General features: G+C 40.3%; 2 protein-coding genes and 1 long non-coding RNA gene across 4 annotated transcripts in view; 1 reads left to right on the top strand and 2 right to left on the bottom strand.

Moving 5' to 3' along the window:
- LOC109878611 (E3 ubiquitin-protein ligase RNF34) overlaps positions 1–5,877 on the bottom strand; it is a 28,526-nt gene extending 22,649 nt beyond the window's left edge. For both annotated transcript variants that reach the window (XM_020470832.2, XM_020470836.2), the window contains exon 1: positions 5,758–5,877. In XM_020470832.2, coding sequence (XP_020326421.1) covers positions 5,758–5,763 — 6 coding nt within the window. In that variant the 5' untranslated portion in view covers positions 5,764–5,877. The remainder of the gene's footprint in view (positions 1–5,757) is intronic.
- Positions 5,878–8,331: 2,454 nt separating this feature from the next.
- Positions 8,332–12,428, top strand: LOC116361420 (uncharacterized). The gene is made up of 6 exons (XR_004207583.1): positions 8,332–9,471; positions 9,849–9,923; positions 11,046–11,153; positions 11,313–11,469; positions 11,661–11,813; positions 12,034–12,428. It is a non-coding gene; the product is annotated as an uncharacterized LOC116361420 (long non-coding RNA).
- Positions 12,429–15,057: 2,629 nt separating this feature from the next.
- On the bottom strand, positions 15,058–21,032 carry LOC109871799 (glutathione hydrolase 1 proenzyme-like). Its single transcript, XM_020462816.2, has 12 exons — positions 20,848–21,032; positions 20,538–20,668; positions 20,362–20,451; positions 19,813–20,005; positions 19,292–19,452; positions 19,007–19,156; positions 17,804–17,940; positions 17,461–17,648; positions 17,116–17,243; positions 16,854–16,966; positions 16,608–16,721; positions 15,058–16,497 (listed from the first exon to the last, which is right to left on the bottom strand). The coding sequence occupies exons 1-12, from the start codon at positions 21,018–21,020 to the stop codon at positions 16,351–16,353; spliced, it is 1,725 nt and encodes a 574-aa protein (XP_020318405.2). The 5' UTR covers positions 21,021–21,032; the 3' UTR covers positions 15,058–16,350.
- Between the last annotated feature and the right edge of the window lie 2,596 nt (positions 21,033–23,628).

Here is a 23,628-nt window from a genome sequence, read left to right as displayed (position 1 = left end):
TGCAAATTCTAACTCCATATCTGTTCCCGGGAAATATAACACGAGAGAATGCATTCCCCTGTATTACCAAGGGAAGATAATTCCACATACTCAATTTCAGTTCAGCTCCTATCTCTATCAATGTTTCCGAACTAGGCTCTATCAAATGGCCATTGCATATTATAATGGTCTCTGTTACATGAACAATAGTACAGTCGTGGCCAAAAGTTTTGAGAATGACACAAATGTTAATTTTGACAAAGTCTGCTGCCTCAGTTTGTATGATGGCAATTTGCATATACTCCAGAATGTTATGAAGAGTGAAGAGATGAATTGCAATTATTTGCAAAGTCCCTCTTTGCCATGTCAATGAACTGAATCCCCCAAAAACATTTCCGCTGCATTTCAGCCCTGCCACTAAAGGACCAGCTGATATCATGTCAGTGATTCTCTCGTTTACATGTGTGTGTTGACAAGGACAAGGCTGGAGATCCCTCTGTCATGCTAATTGAGTTTGAATAACAGACTGGAAGCTTCAAAAGGAGGGTGGTGCTTAGGATCATTGTCCTTCCTCTGTTAATCATGGTTATCTGCAAGGAAACACGTGGCGTCATCATTGCTTTGCACAAAAAGGGCTTCACAGATATTGCTGCCTGTAGATTGCACCTAAATCAACCATTTATTGGATCATCAAGAACTTCAAGGAGAGCGGTTCAACTTCAGGGCGCCCAAGAATGTCCAGCAAGCGCCAGGACTGTCTTCTAAAGTTGATTCAGCTGCGGGATCCGGGCAGCACCAGTACAGAGCTTGCTCAGGAATGGCAGCAGGCAGGTGTGAGTGCATCTGCACGCACAGTGAGGCGAAGACTTTTGGAGGATGGCCTGGTGTCAAGAAGGGCTGCAAAGAAGCCACTTCTCTCCAGGAAAAACATCAGGGACAGACTGATATTCTGCAAAAGGTACAGGGATTGGACTGCTGAGGACTGGGGTAAAGTCATTTTCTCTGATGAATCCCCTTTCCGATTGTTTGGGGCATCCGGAAAAAAGCTTGTCCGGAGAAGACAAGGTGAGCGCTACCATCAGTCCTGTGTCATGCCAACAGTAAAGCATCCTGAGACCATTCATGTGTGGGGTTGCTTCTCAGCAAAGGGAGTGGGCTCACTCACAATTTTGAAAGAACACAACCATGAATAAGGAATGGTACCAACACATCCTCAGAGAGCAACTTCTCCCAACCATCCAGGAACAGTTTGGTGATGAACAATGCCTTTTCCAGCATGATGGAGCACCTTGCCATAAGGCAAAAGTGATAACTAAGTGGCTCGGGGAACAAAACATCGATATTTTGGGTCCATTGCCAGGAAACTCCCCAGACCTTAATCCCATTGAGAACTTGTGGTCAATCCTCAAGAGGCGGGTGGACAAACAAAAACCCACAAATTCTGACAAACTCCAAGCATTGATTATGCAAGAATGGGCTGTCATCAGTCAGGATGTGGCCCAGAAGTTAATTGACAGCATGCCAGGGTGGATTGCAGAGGTCTTGAATAAGAAGGGTCAACACTGCAAATATTGACTCTTTGTATCAACTTCATGGCATTGTCAACAAAGGCCTTTGAAACTTATGAAATGCTTGTAATTATACTTCAGTATTCCCTAGTAACATCTGACAAAAATATCTAAAGACACTGAAGCAGCAAACTTTGTGAAAATATATATTTGTGCCATTCTCAAAACTTTGCACCACAACTGTACTATGCGGTAGTAAAAAAATTACAATCAATAAAAAAACAAAAAAAGGAATATGACCAAAAGTGGACACCTGCTCTCATTCCAAAATCATGGGCATTAATATGGAGTTGGTCCCATTTGCTGCTATAATAGCCTCCACTCTTCTGGGAAGGCTTTCCACTAGATGTTGGAATATTGCTGCAGAGACTTGCCTCCATTCAGCCACAAGAGCATTAGTGAGGTCAGGCACTGATGTTGGGCAATTAGGCCTGGCTCGCAGTCAGCGTTCGAATTCATCCCAAAGGTGTCCAATGGGGTTGAGGTCAATGCTTTGTGCAAGCCAGTCAAGTTCTTCCACACCGATTTCAACAAACCATTTCTCTATGGACCTCGCTTTGTGCGCGGGAGCATTGTCATGCTGAAACAGGAAAGGGCCTTCCCAAACTGTTGCCACAAAGTTGGAAGCATAGAATCATCTAGAATGTCATTGTATGCAGTAGCTTTAAGATTTCCCTTCACTGAAACTAAGAGGCCTAGCCCGAAACATGAAAAACAGCCCCAGATCATTATTGCTCCTCCACCAAACTTTACAGTTGGCACTATGCTTTGGGGCAGGTAGCGTTCTTCTGGCAACCGCCAAACCCAGATTTGTCCGTCAAACTGCCAGATGGTGAAGCGTGATTCATCACGCCAGAGAATGCGCATCCACTGCACCAGAGTCCAATGGCGGCAAGCTTTACACCACAGCAGCCGACGCTTGGCATTGTGCATGGAGATCTTAGGCTTGTGTGCGACTGCTCTGTCATGGAAATCCATTTCATGAAGCTCCCGACCAACAGTTATTGTGCTGACGCTGCTTCCAGAGGCAGTTTGGAACTCGGTAGTGAGTGTTGCAACTGAGGACCGAAGATTTTTACACGCTACAAGCTTCAGCACTCGGCGGTCCCATTCTGTGAGCTTGTGTTGCCTACCACCTCACGTTTGAGCCGTTGTTGCTCATAGACATTTCTACTTCACAATAACAGCACATACAGTTGTCCGAGGCAGTTCTAGCAGGGCAGAATTTTTACAAACTGACTTGTTGGAAAGGTGGCATCCTATGACAGTGCCAAGCTGAAAGTTACAGAGCTCTTCAGTAAGGCCATTCTACTGCCAATATTTGTCTATGGAGATTGCATGGCTGTGTGCTTGATTGTATACACCTGTCAGCAATGGGTGTGGCTGAAATAACCAAACCCACTAATTTGATTTTGTATATATTAGTGTAGTTACTCAGGCAACAGGTCAATTGCTATATTACGATTGTTACTAATGTTCTAATAACTTTGCATTTTCTGCTCTCAAGTTGTTAGTCTAAATGGGAGTCTGTATTAACTTATTTTTTTTATGGATGTGTTGCCAGGGTGTTTCTCTTGAAGATGCAGTTTCTCCTGGTACATTGACCTGTATCTGCATTGAGTCCCCTGCTGATCTAGTTCTACCAATAATCATTCATTCATATCAGCAAACTGCCTCAGTTGTCTCTCAGTTTTAGATTGTATTATGATGAAATTAAATACAGTACTTGTTCAATAATCTTTACTAATACATATTGATTGAAGAGAGATAGTACAACAATTACAAAATTGCATTAGGTGGGCAACAATGTGATGATTGTTTTTGAACATTATAACTCCCGCTATAAACTTGGCTAAACATAATTTGATAGATGCACACACACACACACACACACGTTCATGTTTTTAAATGTATGTAAATTGTGAAGTCTTTTGTCTGTAATGTTTTTTTCATCATGTGTCGGACCCCAGTAAGACTAGCTGTCGCCATTGGCGTCAGCTAATGGGGATCCTAATAAATCAAGTCAAAATTATGCCCAATGAATGAACTTCATGATTTCTACAGATGTGCAACCAAACAGCCTACAGACAATGGTAACATACATTAAACAAATATAATCATTCATTGACAGGAAGCGTGCTTCCTAGGAGGGAGGATTTGAACTATGCTATAAATATCCATTCAAATCACAAATATCAGTCACAAGCAAGGAATGATTTCAATCAATCTGCTGTGCTTTCACAAAGCTGGCTACAACTAGCAGTAGGTACAGATGCAAAACATCAAGCTACCCTTGGTCTTGGGGGCAATCTTCAATAGTACTGATATTGCAAATTAAAGCTGGTTAATGAGAATTTCCTAGATGAGTAGATAGTGTAATCTAGCTAGCTCTTACAGTTAGAAAATAAAATCTAGCTAATAGTAGCTAGCTAACCTTATTTTGGCATCATTGTAACTTAGCTAGCTACAGTGCCTTCTGAAAGTACTCATACCCCTTGACTTATTACACATTTTGTTGTGTTGCAGCTTGAATTCAAAATTAATTTAAAAAAATTAAAAATTATCTCACCCATCCTCACACAATACCCATTATTGACAAAGTGAAGAAAAAAATGTATACGTTTTTGCAAATGTATTGAAAATGAAATACAGAAATATCTCATTAATATAAGTATTCACATCTCTGAGTCAATACTTTATAGAAACACCTTTGGCAGCGATTACAGCTGAGAGTCTTTCTGGGTAAGTCTCTAAGAGCTTTCCACATCTGGATTGTGCAACACTTGACCATTATTCTTTTCAAAATGCTTTAATCTCTGTTAAATTTGTTGTTGATTATTGCTATAGAACTATTTTCATGTTTGTCATAGATTTTCAAGTAGATATAAATAAAAACTGTAACTAGGCCACTCAGAAACATTCAATGTCATCATGGTAAGCAAATCTCATTATGGTAAGTAATATCTGGCCTTGTGTTTAGGTTATTGTCCTGCTGAAAGGTGCATTTGTCTCTCAGTGTCTGTTAGAAAGGAGATTGAACCAAGTTTTCATCTGGGATTTTGCCTCTGCTTAGCTCTACTCTACTTTCTTTTTATCCCCAAAAACTCCCTAGTCCTTGCCGATGACAAGCATACCCATAACATGATGCAGTCACCATGTGGTACTCAGGGATGTGTTGGATTTGCCACAAACATAACACTTTGTATTCAGGACATAAAGTATATGTATTTGTCACATTTGTGCCTTATTTCAAACAGGATGCATGTTTTGGAATATTTGTATTTTGTACAGGCTTCCTTCTTTTCACTCTGTCATTTAGGTTAATATTCTGGAGTAACTACAATGTTGTTGATACATCCTCAGTTTTCTCCTATTACAGCCATTAAACTCTGTTTTACCATTGGGCTCATTGTGAAACCCTGAGCCGGAAACTGAGTTAGGAAGGACGCCTGTATATGTGTAGTGACTGGGTGTATTAATACGCCATCTAAAGTGCAAATAATAACTTCAACATACTCAAAGGAATAGGTGCCCTACTTTGCGAGGCTTTGGAAAACATCCCTGGTCTTTGTGGTTGAATCTGTGTTTGAAATTCACTGCTCGACTGAGGGACCTTTCACAGATAACTGTATGTGTAGGGTACAGAGATGAGGTAGTCATTCAAAAACCATGCTGAACACTATTATTGCACACAGAGTGAGTTCATGCAACTTATTATGTGACTTGTTTAACCTATGTTCACTCCTTAACTTATTTATGCTTGCCATAACAAATAGTTTGAATACTTACTGACTCAAGACATTTCAGCTTTTAATTTTTGATTAAAAATAATCGAAAAACATAATTCCACTTCGACATTATTGGGTTTTGTGTGTTGGCCAGTGACACAAATTTAAATGTAATAAATGTTAAATTTAGGCTGTAACATAAAATGTGTAAAAAGGACAAGTGATGTGATACTTTATTTAGGCACTGTACATACTGACAGTACAGTAGCTGGCAATAACGCTGCATTAGCTAGCCAAGAGCTACAGATGATTGAGCTCAGATCATTCAACATAGCTAGCTAGCTATATCTATCTGGGTAGATAGCTAGAGCTAGCTAGCTAGCTAACACATTTGCTGACAGTCAACTAGCTTGGCAGCAATCACCTAATGATTATTGAGGAAAGTATAATTTCAACTACAAATAATTGTGAAATAATTGTACCTTCATAGCAACTCCGAGTTGTGGAATGTGTGGCAATAAATGGATAGTCTGACCATTGCAAAAACTCAGGAATCCTCACTTCATGTACATCTTCCTTCTTTCCACCAGCATTTAGAGCATGAAACTAGACAGCGAGAGTAATTTGATGGACATAAATTCCACCAATTGAATCGAAGTCTCGTGCAGCAGTATCCATAATGTCCAATCACAATTTTAAGGGCGTTAACTTTACCGCTGCTGTTCACTGCTATCCACCATTGTACGTTTTAATAATTTAGCAGACGACGTACAGTAGCGATTAAGGTTAAGTGCCTTGCTCAAGGGCACATCGATAGCTAGTCGGCTCGGGGATTCGAACCATAACCGCTAGGCTACCTAAAATTTGCGCTCGTTTAGTAGAGAGACGACTTAAACTTGATTTGTGTAGGTATGTCTTCTTCACATCCAATTGTCGACAGATTTTCATGCGCATATTTTCAAATCCGCATAAAAACAATATGTACATTTTCTCATCAGAGATTTGTTTCCACCAAATGTACTTTTGGTGTTACATTTTCATGTACCAACTCAAAATATTTCCACCGTCATTTCTTGCATAACTAATTGTACCACAACAAAAATATCCCGTCAAGTCCAATAGTGTACAACTGCAGGGCGCAATTAGGGGCGTTTCTGCATGTGGGCATCGAACATGAACAGTGTCCTTCGCTCCCAACTGCCGAACACCTGCCCTCACTTCGTTTCATCCAACCATACATTAATCCCTCCATCCATTAGGTCTTCCACCCCTGTATCCTTACTTTATTTATCTATCCAGTCATAACTTTGTTTTAACAGCTTTATCGTTTGATTACGAAATTAATGTATTTTCGAAGTAAAGGATAACGTTTTTTAAAACTTAAACTTGGCTTAAATTGTATTTTAGGGGGTTGATCAGCTTTAATATTGCATATAAATTGTGGCTTCTATCAATGTAATGTCTGCATCATTTCCAAACCCGCATATATATATACTTTTTGTAAATATATCTATATAAAATATATACTTTTAAAATGTATGTATGTATTTTCCTTTATTATTTCCCCTAACTCGACCCTAATTGGAGTAAACTAATGGACAACGACACTTAGGCTTCTACTTCCAGCTTATACATACTATATACATTTTACAGACAATATGTTTTACAGTAGTCATCTTTTGTTTGTTTTTAGTCCTATCCTTCAGCTCCACTCAACCCCTCCCATTCATATATCGCTGAACAAATCAAATCAAATGTTATTGGTCACATACACGTGTTTAGCAGATGTTATTGGGTGTGTAGCGAAATTCTTGTGCTTCTAGTTCCTACAGTGCAGCAATATCTAACAAGTAATATCGAACAATTTCACAACAAATACCTAATACACACAAATCTAAGTAAATGAATGGAATTAAGAATATATACATATATGGATGAGCAATATCAGAGCGGCATAGACTAAAATACAGAAGATAGTTTAGAATACATATATGGATGAGCAATATCAGAGCGGCATAGACTAAGATACAGAAGATAGTTTAGAATACATATATGGATGAGCAATATCAGAGCGGCATAGACTAAGATACAGAAGATAGTTTAGAATACAGTATTAAGAGCGTCGGACCAGTAACCAAAAGGTTGCTGTATCGAATCCCTGAGCCGACAATGGAAAAATCTGTCGTTCTGCTCCTGAACAAGGCAGTTAACCCACTGTTCCCTGGTAGGCTGTAATTGTAACTAAGAATTTGTTCTTAGCTGACTTGCCTAGTTAAATAAAGGTACAACATAAAACAATAAAAAATAATACAATGAGTAATGCAAGATATGTAAACATTATTAAAGTGACATGAATAAAACACCATCCAGTTTTAATTTATATTTGCCATATATTGTGATGTTTCACAAAAGTTCTGAACCTTCCTTTCTCATAGTTTCTACCGATTGTAAATTAAAGATAAATATGCTTTCTACTAAGCATATTATTAGATTTTTGATCCAGGTACAGTAAATGTTCCAATTCTTCAACCGTTGCTGAACCTGCGAACCTTCTAACGTTTTTGAATTTATTTTAAACTTCAACAATGCCTACTTATCTTCTGTACTCTATTATTACAGGTTCATATACTGTGGTATTCTAGTAGGATAGTTTATAAAAGTGTGGTAGGCTAGTCTGAGTGTAGTTATTTGTGATGTGATCTAAGTGCCCCACAATCCAAAGTAATACGGTTGATAGTGTAGTCTATCAAACGAATCAGACCAATTATTTTACTAAATGTAACTTTGACTATATTTAACTGCTTGGCCTTAAAGTTTAAAAAAAATAAACTTCTACCACTACCAGAGAAATACTTAAAATACTTATTAATTTTCTATTATTTCTCTATTTTCTCTCTCTCTGCATTGTTGGGAAGGACCAGTAAGTAAGCATTTCACTATTATTTGACACTTGTTGTTTACGAAGCATGTGACTAATACAATTTCATTTGAATAATCTGTAATCGACACTACAGTATGTACTGACATTTAGGGGCGTGGCCATATAGCACGTCACTAGGTAGGGACAGAAAAAGGGCAGGGTGTTTGTTGCGTTAGACAGAGCAGTATGGTTATTTTTTTGTTTATTGCTTTTTAGTTGTTGTTGAATAAGCATATAAGGGAGTTATAGTCCAATATAGTAGGTGGCAGCAATGGAACATTTATTGGATGCCAACCGCCGTTCAAACTCATCGAAGAAGTTAACATCTAGATGTTGTTCGAATTCATACAAGTACTACTGTCAATAATGCCATATGTTGCAGACTTTAAAATTGCTCACTACAGTATAAGATAGTTAGCCAGTCTCTCAAGTAGTTAACTAACAAGCAAGGAAATCAGTCTAGCTATCTAACGTTAGCTAGCTACAGTAGCTTGATAACATGGTTTGCGAACTGTTGCATGTTTTTCTTGATTATTGGGCTTCATACAACGTTGTTGAAAAGTAACTTTATAATATTTAGAAGCTAATTTAGCTAGTTACCTTTTCAATTTAAACAATGTCAAGCGTACATGAAAGTTTGTATTTCAACCCAATGATGACCAATGGGGTGGTCCATGCCAATGTGTTTGGCATCAAATATTGGGTAACTCCGTACATCTCCGTTCTGGCCTACTGTTAACTCACACACACTTTCACACTCACCACATACGCTGCTACTACTTCCTATTGTCTATCCTGTTGCCTAGTCATTTTATCCCTAGCTATTTCTACATAGCTACCGCAATTATGTTGTACCCCTGCCATGTTATTTTTACTCATTATTGTTATTTGTTGTTCACTGTGTAATAATTCCTCTTAACACAATTTTTCTGTAAATATATAAATATATATATTTTAACACTCTGTATTGTTGGAAAAGGACCCGAAAATAAGTCTTTCACTGTTAAGTCTACACCTGTTTATGAAGCATGTGACAAATAAAATAGTTTTCAGAGGGGCTTTCCTTTTCATTTGATTTTCTCTCCTCAGTATTTGGCATATCTGGTCATTCATTCCCTGGTCCAGCAGGGGGCGATCCAGGGCAAGACAGCCCATGAGCTCATGGATGCTCTGAAGGACACAGACATTCTGCAAAGTGCTGGAAGCACAGCCTGTCAGAGCTCATAGACATCAGTCTGGCTCAGACTTCATCCATATGGATGATGTATGGCAAGAGGTGGGTCTCCTTCACTCATTCTGACATTCCCTGACATAAAGAGTCCATACTAAAAATAAAAGATTCAAACTGCAATGAATTTAATATAAAATAACAAAACCTGGTTGTCACTCACATATTTGGCAGCAATGTGAACCACAATTCCCTCTGCCACCTGGCTGAGCTGCATGCTGAACAGATACTGTAGTTAGTACACCTCTTCCCACCTCTGTCTCTGGCTCCACTTCTGTCTCTGGCTCCACCTCTTATCTGTCTTCTGTCCCATCTCCCTCAGGGCTGTTTCACAAGCATTGATGTGATCCAGATTACATCTCAGGAGATGTGCACTGGTACTGTCTGAATGAAACTTGTTTTAGCTCCTGTTTCTTTCTCTCCAGGGCCTGTATGGGGCTGTGTCTGAGGTCCTGAAGCATCTGAAGGAGCAGTTTCCCCCTCACACCCAACATGCCAAGGTGAGGCAATCTGAACTCCTACTCATCTCTATCCATCAACTTTAGACTTGACCCCCCCCCCCCCCCCCCGAGCATGCGCTTCGTCTATTTCTATAGGCACTGTTCATGACACAAACTGTTCACACCCCTCTTGTTGGTGAAGAGAAGTTTGCCGGTTTAAAGCTTATTTCCTGAAATTCTACAGAATTTGTCATGGGGTGTAAAGAAAATTGTGCAAATTTTCTATGCATTTTGCCATGTCTACTGTGTATTCATGTGATATTTGAGTCACAAACAAATTACAGCAATATCTATGGGCTAAAAATTTAAAAAAAGAAAAAGAATAACATTAGCTGACATGGGCTAGTTGATCTGGACTTTTCTGACAAGTTATAAATAGCTCTTTAAGGTATAGAATGATTGACATGACAAGAGGAAAACTGATGATGCACGACCCAATTTCGAAATTGCACCTTGTACATTCTACTATTACAACTTTCAAGAGTAAGTTTAAAACCATGCTGAGTCCCCCCCTCGGTCCCACAGTTTGGGAACCACTGTTCTAGTTAACTGTATGTACAGGTACTGCCAAAATAAGGGAAACACTTGAGTAAATTAGGGTTCTGGCGGCTCTGTTATGGTGTGGGGTACATTTTTCTTGAATTGTTTTGGTCTACTCAACCCCTTAGTGGGCAAGTTAAACGGCAATACATTCACAGCCATTCTGAGTGATCACCTTTTAACCTATGGTGAATCATTTCTATACTGATTGGAGTGGTCTCTTCCAGGATGACAATGCCCCCATCCACAGGGCACGAGTGGTCAATGAATGGTTTGATGAGCATGAAAACTATGTAAACCATATGCATGGCTGTCTGTCATCACAACCTAATTGAACACTTATAGGAGATTCTGGAGAGGCACCTGAGTTCTCCACGACCATCAACAAACACCAAATGATGGAATTTCTTGTCAAAGAATGGTGTCGCATCCCTTCAATAGAGTTCCAGACTCTTGTAGAATCTATGCCAAGGTGCATTGAAGCTGCTGGCTGGTCGTGGTGGCCCAACACCCTGTTAAGACACTTTATGTTGGTGTTTCCTTTATTTTGGCAGTTTACCTGTGTATGTGTTGTGTTAACAGGAAAGCTCAAGTGCCGAAGGCGCTGAACCGGACCACTAAAGCGTACGGTATCCTGCAGAGGCTGCAGCTGTACTGTGAGAAGACCAAGTACTCAGAGATGAGCATCAGGTGGGCCAGGACACTAAATAAAAACACCAGACCTCAACTGTCGATGGAGTCCTAGAATGTTGTTTGAATATGTGTTTATCAATTTGTCAAAGCTACAGTATTTGTTTGGCTAAGGGTTGTGTGGCTGTGTTTTTATATTTGTGTGTGTGCCTTGTGCAGGGTGATGCTGGCCATTGCAGAGTTGCATTGAGAGTTGTCAGGTGTTGCCACATCCCTTGCTCTCTTGCTGCAGGCCCTGGCCAGACAGCACCATCTACATGCCCTGGTCTCTGACTATCCTGCACCTGGCCTTCACTCAGGTCAACACACGCAATATGTAAGCCTGGTATGCTTGGTGTATACACACATATTCTCAGATATACAAATCTTTAATCTCTTGACCTTAGACGGAACTGTATACTGCATGCAAAGCATACTCCCACATGTAGGCAAAACAAGGAAATTCATACTGGGCTATATTTAAAAACTCCATCAATAGTTTGTGTTGTTTTCTGTCTCCCTGTCCAGTTGATACTGGGAGTGCTGGAACAGACTCTGTGTGTCCTTTATTATCCCATCCTGGCCCATGAGCCGTCATGGATAAGGGAAGAGCTCTGCTGCTGCCAGCCCGCTGTCAGGTGGCCACTGCTGGGTCCCAGCCCAGTGTTCAGAGGCATGCAGGTACCACACATCCCCAACAGCAAAGCTTCATATCACTTTCTCAAAGAAATGTACATGTTTGTTGGTGGTTAGGAGGACTTTATCATTTGAGTATACATAGGAGTCTTTCCGCATTGTATTTTCTTTTGAGTCACATGAGCAGTATCAGCAATGAGAATTACACTACAATTTTGGATATTTACACAACCCAAACATCTGATTCCCTGTTGTCTCCCTCCAGGTCTGGGCCTGGCTATGCAGACTCTGGTTGAGGCTGTAGCCTACTTCTCCATGCTGGACTGTAAGGGGCGTCTGTGGGACATCCACTACCTGCAGGCCCGAATGCACCACACCCTAGGCCAAACCCCCCCCAATGCAACAAATGTGCCAAGCTGTTCCACCTGCTGGAGCTGCAGCCGTCGCCATGCGACTCTGAACAGTCATCACCACCCTAACACAGACCGGTACATATACTGGTGTACTCTCTTTGTCATGAACTTCACATTTCATGCTATCTTTTGTTTCAAATTGCTGCATTAGTAGAGAAACAACTGGTTTAGGCACTCCCAATTTTACATTGCAAACGTGTATCATTTTTATACAATATAAAGATCAAACTTCAAGTCTCTATAATCTTCCAAGTTTGTTGTCCTTTTTTCTTGTGAAACTGCGAACCTGAAAATCACTAATTTGTTCCACCTGAAAATGTTTCTGACTACACTACCACTAGATGGCGATCACAGCTATTGGAGAAAAAGTGCAGCCTGGCTGGGCCTCCCCACAACCTTTGTGTATTTAATTTGCATACATAACACCCACATAGTATTTGAATTTCAGCATAGGGTACATACCAGTAGTCAACAATGAGTTTGACCTTATTCAGGAAAGAATCCTTCCGAGGTTGTCATTGCCTCTGAAGGATGTCAATAGAATAGATATCATCAACATATTTTTCAAAGTCCCAGTGGTGGGATCTCATCAGAGGTCAAGACAGAGATGTCTAGCATAGAGCATCTAATCATCTATGCTTAGAGAATGAGGAAGGCTTAACCGAGCTGTCAGGGAGAGCCAGTTTTACCCACCGCGATATGATGAATGACTGTAACATCAGAGCCGGGCAGAAGATGAATACATTTTAGAGAGCAAGGTGATTTTTCTTCAGTTGGAGCATGCCAATGAACAATGTAATTTCAACTATTTAAATGAAGTGAAAATATTTCCTAATTTTAATGGGATAGTTCTGAGATGAACTGAAATTAGATCTCTGTGTGTGTGCCATAACGTAACACATTCTGTGGGAAACTGAGCTAAGCAATGACACTGCATATTGTTTTGGTTAGTCTGGTGTAGATTTATGCAACCTCTAAGAGTGGTCATTTTTTAATGTGCCAGTCATGAGCGCCACTACGTTCACATTATCTCTTCATAATGACACTGATCTAAGAAAAGGTCTTGTGAAACAATTTGGATCTTTTGAATATCCTTAATTGCCCTTTGGTTTGTATACAGAAGAAGCTTAGTCTAATAGCATTTAAAACATTACCTAACGTTGGTTTGCAAACACAGAAGTCTTATTACTGAAAGGAAGCAGTGACATGCTGAAACAGCCCTGAGCCTTCAAATATTTCATTCTGGCCCTTTAATAATTTCAGAGGTACAAACTAGAACCAACTTAGGTAAAAGGCAATTGACTAACGTTTGAGTGGGTTCGTTTTTGAGAAATTCCCTCTCGCAAGGAAAAATACATTGTCATCATTACTTGAACTTTTTTGGTTGATTTCAACAGTTTACATTAGACAGGAAGAATGTTTTTCTGTTCAATTGCACAATAACTCTTACCATTAACATGCAGGGTTAGTCCAGGTGTTGAAAGTTCGACAATTTAAGTTGTGTGTTTCTGAATGTTTGCACAGGAAGCACTCTGTAAGGCCCCAGGCGTGTTTAGCTACCTCACTCTATAAACACACAGATGGTGGGCCTCGTGGAACAGAAACGGGACAGAGCCTGTGTAAATACACACAGTAAATATACACACGCTGCATAATTCACTCTGCTCTTGTGTGTGTGTGTGTGTGTGTTTATATCTCTGGAGATGGAGGGAGCTGCAGCCGTGGGATGGCTGGTCTTTTCATCAGACAACTCTAGATGGGCTATGTGATCATTGACGCTAGATGTTCTCTGCACCAGTGGCCTCCCCTGTATGTGAGCACTGAGCCTCAACGTTGACACTAGACTCTGTTCAGGCCTGTGCTGTCATAGGGATCACAGTAGTCGGGGCATGGGATATGTTCCATTAGTTACAGTTAAGATGAGTTAAGATGAGCTGTGTCAAAGGATTGAAAAACACTTGCTTTACTATTTATGTATATAATGTACAGCTTCATTAGCCATCCTTCCCCATCTGCCCACAGGCTGAATGCTGTCTGAATGAATATGAATCATTTCACTCTCACAAGGAAGAAGAGAGTAGAGTATACACAGATAGTGTCTCAGGCCACATTCCTTTAACCTGTCTCCTCCCCTTCATCTACAATGATTTTGAAGTGAATTTAACAAGTGACATCAATAAAGGATCATAGCTTTCACTTGGATTCACCTGGTCAGTCTATGTCGTGGAAAGAACAGGTGTTCCTAATGTTTTGTAAATTTAGTGTATATCATTCTCATGGAGATTTTCACATCTATGTTAAATTTTTGACTCTTTATTCAACTGCCAAGTCACCAACTCTGCCACCTATAGTCCTACTGGTGAGGTCTATTAGCGTGCTTGTCTTTTCAGTTATTAAGAACTTCATAAAAGAGAAGAGCGGTTTGATAGAGAGGAAGTATTTAGGGTGAATCCTATGTGTGATTTATTGTCTATTTAGCTTCTTATACTTCACTGGTCTATGGAAGCACAGGCAGTTCAATGGCTTCAGTGATTAATCCAATTGGAGGTTTTTGTAAAAGCCACAGTTGGTGCCAAATGCCACATCTTGCCAAGATTTGTCAGAAGGAAACTGCTGGGTATTTTGTTCTTCAAACTGTTAAAGGAAGTTGAGCCAAATGTTTTTGTATGAAATGGTACTTAAGTCAGTTGGATAGACATAATGTAGCTGTTGTTAACATATTGTGTACTGTAAAACATTCTGCTACAACCTTGCTTCAATAATTTGATTTCATACTACAGTAACATTCGTTCAGCAGTTAGGTTACAGTTATCCAAGCAGAGAAGGATGTCCCTCAGAATATGTGGAACAGGCAGAGTAATGTGAAATATGTATTTGTTTAAAATGTTTAATAACAAGCATGGCAACACGCATGGCAACAAGCATGGCAACAAGCATTGCAACAAGCATGGCAACAAGCATGGCAACAAGCATGGCAACAAGCATGGCAACACGCATGGCAACAAGCATGGCAACAAGCATGGCATGAGAACAATGCAAGTTTAAAAAAATATATCTGCACATGTATTTTTTTAAATACACTAAATTCACTTACTCGATATTAAACATTAAAAATGTGTCTTTCTTAACAATCCTCATCACAAAAAATATATAAAAATACCATTTGAATAGGTCAATGGCAGCCATATTTGAGCCCTTATTAACAGCAGGCCCCCATGGGCAATGGGCAGAGTTGAGATGAAATCAGTAAAAACAGAAATCACTGTTTTAGAGTTACAGATCAGAATTCTCATGAAAATAAAAATGTAGCTACCTGTGACCAACATCTTCATAAGGCAGATGGTAGACCTGTAGCCTGGTTGACAGATCTGTTTGTGCTTTAGCCAACCCATAAAGCACCAACAGATCTGACAACCTGACCTGTTAAGACCTGAGGTGGAAGTCGAGGAGTTTTCAGTGACCAACTGTGGTATTTTACATGGTTAAAACATACAGACCATTTTTCCTTGATGGAGAGACAAAACAGTAATTTCTCTATATTTGATTTGTTCAATGGACAGAGACAAACTACTTTGACAACCTTTCATATTGGTGTTCACATTATCCCCTAAAACATGACCTTTCTTAAATCTCAGATAAATGGCTATTTTTCTGTCAAACAGAATGATTGCTCATCATCACAGAGTAATTTGACTAATATGTTGGCTAATATTTCATAAGCAAACTATTTCAGAATGTACATCAGGTGATCCATGGTGTCCATTTCAGTTCTGGCCCATTGGTATTTACAACCAGCAGGAAATGACAGTTTCAGTCCAGCGTTCTGCTACCCCACTGCATTGCATAAATAAACTTCTTTCTTTAGGATAATTGACAATGATCTCTTGATACAGCAAGGATTTAAAAAATGCCACTCTCAGAGTTGCAATCGCACTTCTTTTTCAAAACACAAAAATAAATAATGCTGAAATAAAAGCAAATAAAAGTTGCCGATTATTTGGTGTGAAGAGAGGAGGTATTGATGTGGAGTAAACTCATTTTCCATGTCTTGAAAGGAATTTAGGCTGAAGAAAAAGTGTCTGTGCCTCCTTGAGGAGCCATTGTTTCATTGCAGATACATGGCCTCTCTATGGCCCTGTCTCTTAATGGCCCTGTTTCTTTATGGAGACTCAGTAGCCCGCTGGATAACCCCCTTTTCTAGGGTCGGACTCAGCACAGAGCCGCTCCCCCTGTCGCACCACCGCCTGAACTACTGATCCAGGAGTCATCAGCAGCTCTGTTACATGGTTCTTCTGTGCCAGACCATCTAATACGCTCTATTACACACACGCACAGATTACATTTCAGTTAGCCAAAAGCTTTTTCAAATTAATTTGTATTTTTTCATCAAACAATATTCTATGCAATATTGTTCAAAATTACCCACCTTTTCAAAGCCATGCTCCACTACTGTCATATTTGGGTTGAGTTGATTGTGAATTCGAGGTTGTGTCACAGCTTTTTTGAGGTCGTAGTCAAAGAACAAGGAATTCAGAATCACCTATGTAAATGAGAAAAGGAAGCTACTTATACTCTGATTCATCACAATATCACAATGTAAGGATAGATGGCTGTCATGTGTAGGCTTTATCTGTTTTACATTATCAATTTATTTGTATGGCTCAAGACTTACTAGGGCAGTCGCTGTGGTGATCTTTGTTCCACCAGAGGCTCCCACCACCATTTTAACTCTATTGTCTTTGTCCAAGATAATAGTTGGGCACATAGAAGATAGAGGCCTTTTACCTAAAACAGAGAGACAGCTAAATATTCAGACAAAGTTATTCTCAGAAAACAAACCAGCCAAGGCTCAAATTGGGGCCATGTGTAAATTGAGAACTTTCAGTAGCTTACCGGCAATAAGGATATAGATTTTAGTTCCTATAATATCTCACCAGGCTGGATGAAGTTGTTAGGAGATGGAGGGATTCCAAAGCCATTGGTGATGTGTGGAGAGCTGAAGTCATCCATCTCATCATTGAAAATGATGCCAGTTGATCGGGACATGACTTTGGAGCCAAAACTGAAGATGGGAAATGATAGGAGTTACATATCCTATGAATGTTATTTAACGGTTAAATGAAAACAGAGAATCCTCAGTAAGACCATCGGCAAGCAAAGGGTGTTTAGAGTGTATGCTATATTAATGATCTGTCTCTGGATATCTATAATCTACCCTGTAGCATTATGTATTCATTAGTCCTATTGTCTCAGGAGGTCTTGCCTTGTAGGACTCTTACTATAGATTGATTGTACTGGTGGCAGCCACAGCACTTCCATCCTCTGCTATGACGGACAGGTGTGCTGTTCCGTGATTGTCAGGGACAAAATAATCTGGCTCATAGTAGCTGTCGGGATGAGTGGTGTCATCTGTGATCTTACTCCTGATCCCATCAGCAAAGTAGTCTGAGGTCATGTTGTGGATGAGCTGGAGAGAATATTAAATCATCAGTAAAAAAAAAAAGGAATTCAGTTGGTGAACAGCCTATTCTTTAAACAACTACAAACCATCTTTATTTCAAAGTCAAATATATATTTGTGAGTGAAACTGTGTACTTGAAAAATGGGAATCAGGGTTCTCACATCAGTGATATTGAGATAGCGTGGGTCCCCTAGTCTGCTCCTCTTGGCATAAGCAAATCGGAATGCTTCCACGATGCGGTGATATGTCAACGTCTTTTTCTCGGCCGTAGAGACACTCGTGCCAGTAAAATTATACCCTGAAGAAAAAAACACAAAAAATATTGATGTAATATTTCAGCCTAAAAAATAACTAGTTGTTAATTTATCAGAGATACAGTAGATTTAATGTACAGTACCAGCCAAAAGTTTGGACACACCTACTCATTCCAAGGTTTTTCTTTATTTTTACTATTTTCTACATTGTAGAATAATAGTGAAGACATCAAAACTATGAAATCATTCATATGGCATAATGTAGTAGCCAAAAAAGTGTTAAGCAAATCAAAATATAATTTATATTTGAAATCCTTCAAAGTAGCCACCCTTTGCCTTGATGACAGCTTTGCACACTCTTGGCATTCTCTCAACCAGCTTCACGAGGTAGTCACCTGGAATGCATTTCAATTAACAGGTGTGCCTTGTTAAACGTTCATTTGTGGAATTTCATCCTTCTTAATGCATTTTAACCAAGTGTTGTGAGTGAGTGTTGTGACAAGGTAGTGTTGGTATACAGAAGATAGCTGTATTTGGTAAAAGACCAAGTCCATTTTATGTCAAGAACAGCTCAAATAAGCAAAGGGAAATTATAGTCCATCATTACTTTAAGACATGAAGGTCAGTCAATACGGAAAATGTCAAGAACTTAGTTTTTGCTCTTCTCACTAACAGCAAATTATTGCATATTTTTATTATATTTAGCTACCTGTACTTTTTGTAATGAATAAGTCATAATTTATTCCCCATTTGGACAAGTCTACTAGGCTACTGTTGCCTTCTTGCAATGCAATAATTCAACCACTGCAAACTGTGCCTTCGTATGGTCTAAAGGTGGGAGGATAAGCACATTCTCAGTCAATTTCAGTTTTTAATAACGTCCACTTTTGAGTGAAAACTGGCACACGCATGTTTTGGGACATATTTTGTGCATATGCAACATTTATAAATGAGGCCCCTGGTGAATTAACTGTGGCTGAATTAGTGTAGAGGGTTGGTGGTGGTTACGGAGGGGGAGGAAACAGTGTCCAAGCACAGGGGAAGGAAACCTGAAATCCTCTGGTCTGCATGGCTGAGTTCAGACTCAGAGTTAGCTAGGCTGCTGCTCACCGTCCACTATGTTGAGTATGAGTGCCAGGACTGGGCCGCTGGAGGGGGCGTCTGGGACGTGCATGGTGTACTCTCCCACGGTCAGCTTCAGTGGGTTCTCATTCAACACAGGCCGGTACTCCAGCAGGTCCTCCAGGGTTATAATCCCTCCTGAGAAGAGGAAATAACTGCTCAAGAAGCACATCGACACACTGCCTATAAGATCTGTCTCGCTTGATCATCCTCATAGTGTACAACAAGAATGAAGAGATGTAATAGGATTTTATAATGCACAAATGTAAAGACCTGCTGCCTGGATGTCATCCACAATTGTCTGTGCCATTGTCCCATTGTAAAAAACATTCGGTCCCTCCTCTGCTATCCTCTCATAGGTGTCTGCTAATTTGGGAAATTTAACGATGTCATTTTCCTTCAGGATGTTTTTCTGGGAGTCACAGAACACTTCACTGGAGTACAAAATCAAGAACAGAGAACTTATTAGCAGGAGTTATTCAAGCAAACCCATAGAATAAAAGGACCAGAATTCCCATGGCTTTGTCATCATAGGTTTTACAGTGGCCAATCAAATAAATCATCAGTGGTCATAATAAATCACAGAGGAAGCCATGAATGACATCAAAATAATCACATTTTATTGGTTGAAATATGGGGTACTCTGTGATAAAATCAACTTATCCTATTACAGCACTTCATAGAGCATTACATTCACGCTGATATAAAAAGGTACATTTGTAGAAGTGGTTGTAGTAGTAATATAGAATTTACAGATAAAATCAACAACATTTCAGTGTTTGTCCTGTCCTCACCACATATTGGCATCTCCTTGAATAGCGTCCTTGTTCTTGAAGATGGCTTTGGCCAGGGCTTTGCCTATAGGGAAACCGATGCGTGCCAAAGCAATGCTTGGCTCAAACAGATCCTTCCATGGCAGCCTGCCATGTCTCCTGTGTGCCATTTCGTAACCACGGATCTCCCCAGGAATGGCAATAGACAATCCACCTGTTATGCAGAGACGACTTTACCACCATTTGCACAAAGTTGAAACCCTGCTCACAAAGGATTTGAAATACATATCAGTATATTTCCTCATTTTGACAGGTGAAACAGTTGCCCCCTTGTTGTACCCATGCATATGATGCAGACAGTTAGACCTAATGTTCCTTAGAATGATGGAAAACCAGGGAAGAGGATGCCAGAAGGTTCATACTATTTTCGCAGTGTCATCTTCTCTCTATCCCCATCTCACTGTGATACACTCCAGCTACCGTATAACTGTTCAGCTGTTATCTTGAACCACAGAACCTGCCTAACCTATCCTGTACCTGACGTACATTCCAGAACAGTAGAACTGGTACCTTTCCGAGAAAGCTGGGTGTTATTGCCAAACATGTCTTCTGTCGCGTTCATGGGTGCTGTCTCCCTCGCGTCAATGGTTTCAACCTTCCCTGTCGAGCAGTGATAGAAAATGCAGACATGGATGTGTTTATTAGCATTTTGTCATTTGTGGAGGCTTGAGGACACACTGACTCACCTGTGGAAGCGTTATAGATCGTGAAGAAGAGCCCCCCTCCAATGCCCATGCTGTGAGCGTTCAGGAGGCCAACACACAGAAGGGCAGCGATAGATGCATCCACCGCTGAGCCATTCCTCTTCAGAATGTCCCTAGGTACACACACACACACACACACACACACACACACACACACACACACACACACACACACACACACACATACACACACGTAATTCTCCTTGTAGAGCTTAATCATGTCCTGTCATTTGATTGCCTCCATGAATCATTGTATCAAAGGGAATTAGTTGTCTAATGTAACGTTACTTACCTCCCCACCTCAGAGCACGTTCCAGCATCTGCAGCCACGGCAGCTTTGGAGTAGAAATGGTCTGAGGGGGAGATGGGGCTCTTGTTTCCCATCCCCATGAACACCCCCACGAACACTCCCACTGCAGCCACCAGCAAAACTACCAGCCCAGCCACCAGGGATTTTCTGACCATTTTCCTGCCCAGGGGAACCAACACACCAACACATCTTACAGTTAGACAGGAACCTTACAGGTATATTTATTCTTGATTGATTGAATTTATTAGATCATTAAAAGTAGTAAGCTGCGGGTGGGTGATCTAGCAGTTTAGCCGCTAGATGCACATGTCTCCGGTGCACATGTACTGTTGCAGCATGGGTTCCAATCCAGCTAACTGCTATTTCAGCACTCTATATTTCACCATAATCTCTCTATCAAATAAACAAAGACTTAAAAAGAAAAATAGATACAAAACAATATATATACAATATCATTCAAAAGTTTGGACACACCTACGCATTCAAGGGTTTTTCTTTATTTTTTACTATTTTCTACATTGTAAACTATGAAATAACACATATGGAATCATATAGTAACCAAAAAAGTGTTAAACAAATCAAAATATAAATAGATTATTCAAAGTAGCCACCCTTTACCTTGATGACAGCTTTGCACACTCTTGGCATTCTCTCAACCAGCTTCATGAGGAAGTCACCTGGAATGCATTACAATTAACAGGTGTGCCTAAAAGTTCATTTGTGGAATTTCTTTCCTTCTTCTTGTGTTTCAGCTAATTAGTTGTGTTGTGACAAGGTATAAGGAGACTATGTGAATCAGGCCGTCATGGTCGAATTGCTGCAAAGAAACTACTAAAGGACACCAATAAGAAGAAGAGACTTGCTTGGGCCAAGAAACATGAGCAATAGACAGTAGACCAATGGAAATCTGTCCTTTGGTCTGATGAGTCCAAATTTGAGATTTTGTATTCCAACCGCTGTGTCTTTGTGAGACACAGAGTAGGTGAACGGATGATCTCCACATGTGTGGTTCCCATGGTGAAGCACGGAGGAGGAGGTGTGATGGTAGGGGGGGTGCGTTGCTGGTAACACTGTCAGTGATTTATTTAGAAATCAAGGAACACTTACCAGCATGGCTATCACAGCTTTCTGCAGCAATACGCCATGCCATCTAGTTTGTGCTTAGTTGGAGTATCATTTGTTTTTCAACAGGACAATGACCCACAACACACCTCCAGGCTGTGTAAGGGCTATTTGACCAAGAAGGAGAGTGATGGTGCTACATCAGATGACCTGGCCTCCACAATCACACGACCTCAACCCAATTGAGATGGTTTGGGATGAGTTGGACTGCAGAGTGAAGGATAAGCAGCCAACAAGTGCTCAACATATGTGGGATCTCCTTCAAGACTGTTGGAAAAGCATTCCAGGTGAAGCTGGTTGAGAGAATGCCAATCATTTGCAAAGCTGTCAAGGCAAAGGTTGGCTACTTTGAAGAATCTCAAATTTGTTTAACAGTTGTTTTGGTTACTGCATGAGTCCATTTGTGTTTTTTCATAGTTTTTATCTCTTCACATGAGTAGGTGTGTCAAAACCTATGACGGGCACTGTGTATATAAATAAAATGAAGTCCTTGTATGCACCGGAGGCAGCGGCCTAGACCGCTAGACCACCCTATGCCACATACAGTGCCTTGCGAAAGTATTCGCCCCCCTTGAACTTTGCGACCTTTTGCCACATTTCAGGCTTCAAACATAAAGATATAAAACTGTATTTTTTTGTGAAGAATCAACAACAAGTGGGACACAATCATGAAGTGATATTTCAAACTTTTTTAACAAATCAAAAACTGAAAAATTGGGCGTGCAAAATTATTCAGCCCCCTTAAGTTAATACTTTGTAGCGCCACCTTTTGCTGCGATTACAGCTGTAAGTCGCTTGGGGTATGTCTCTATCAGTTTTGCACATCGAGAGACTGACATTTTTTCCCATTCCTCCTTGCAAAACAGCTCGAGCTCAGTGAGGAAGGATGGAGAGCATTTGTGAACAGCAGTTTTCAGTTCTTTCCACAGATTCTCGATTGGATTCAGGTCTGGACTTTGACTTGGCCATTCTAACACCTGGATATGTTTATTTTTGAACCATTCCATTGTAGATTTTGCTTTATGTTTTGGATCATTGTCTTGTTGGAAGACAAATCTCCGTCCCAGTCTCATATCTTTTGCAGACTCCATCAGGTTTTCTTCCAGAATGGTCCTGTATTTGGCTCCATCCATCTTCCCATCAATTTTAACCATCTTCCCTGTCCCTGCTGAAGAAAAGCAGGCCCAATCCATGATGCTGCCACCACCATGTTTGACAGTGGGGATGGTGTTCAGGGTGATGAGCTGTGTTGCTTTTACGCCAAACATAACGTTTTGCATTGTTGCCAAAAGGTTCAATTTTGGTTTCATCTGACCAGAGCACCTTCTTCCACATGTTTGGTGTGTCTCCCAGGTGGCTTGTGGCAAACTTTAAACGACACTTTTCATGGATATCTTTAAGAAATGGCTTTCTTCTTTCCACTCTTCCATAAAGGCCAGATTTGTGCAATATACGACTGATTGTTGTCCTATGGACAGAGTCTCCCACCTCAGCTGTAGATCTCTGCAGTTCATCCAGAGTGATCATGGGCCTTCCTTCCATTTCAATATTATCGCTTGCACAGTGCTTCTTGGGATGTTTAAAGCTTGGGAAATCTTTTTGTATCCAAATCCAGCTTTAAACTTCTTCACAACAGTATCT

The sequence above is a fragment of the Oncorhynchus kisutch genome, linkage group LG3 (genome assembly GCF_002021735.2).
Source record: "Oncorhynchus kisutch isolate 150728-3 linkage group LG3, Okis_V2, whole genome shotgun sequence".
Classification (NCBI taxonomy): domain Eukaryota; kingdom Metazoa; phylum Chordata; class Actinopteri; order Salmoniformes; family Salmonidae; genus Oncorhynchus; species Oncorhynchus kisutch.
The sequence above is the reverse complement of the archived record's forward strand: the minus strand, read 5'-3'. Positions and strand labels throughout refer to the sequence as shown.

Coding starts and splice junctions, on each gene's coding strand:
- LOC109871799 (XM_020462816.2), bottom strand. CDS start 21,020: ATGGTCAGAAAATCCCTGGTGGCTGGGCTGGTAGTTTTGCTGGTGGCT. Junction 20,452..20,537: donor GATCTATAACGCTTCCACAG/GTGAGTCAGTGT, acceptor ACTGCTCGACAG/GGAAGGTTGAAACCATTGAC. Junction 16,722..16,853: donor TCACCACAGCGACTGCCCTA/GTAAGTCTTGAG, acceptor TCATTTACATAG/GTGATTCTGAATTCCTTGTT.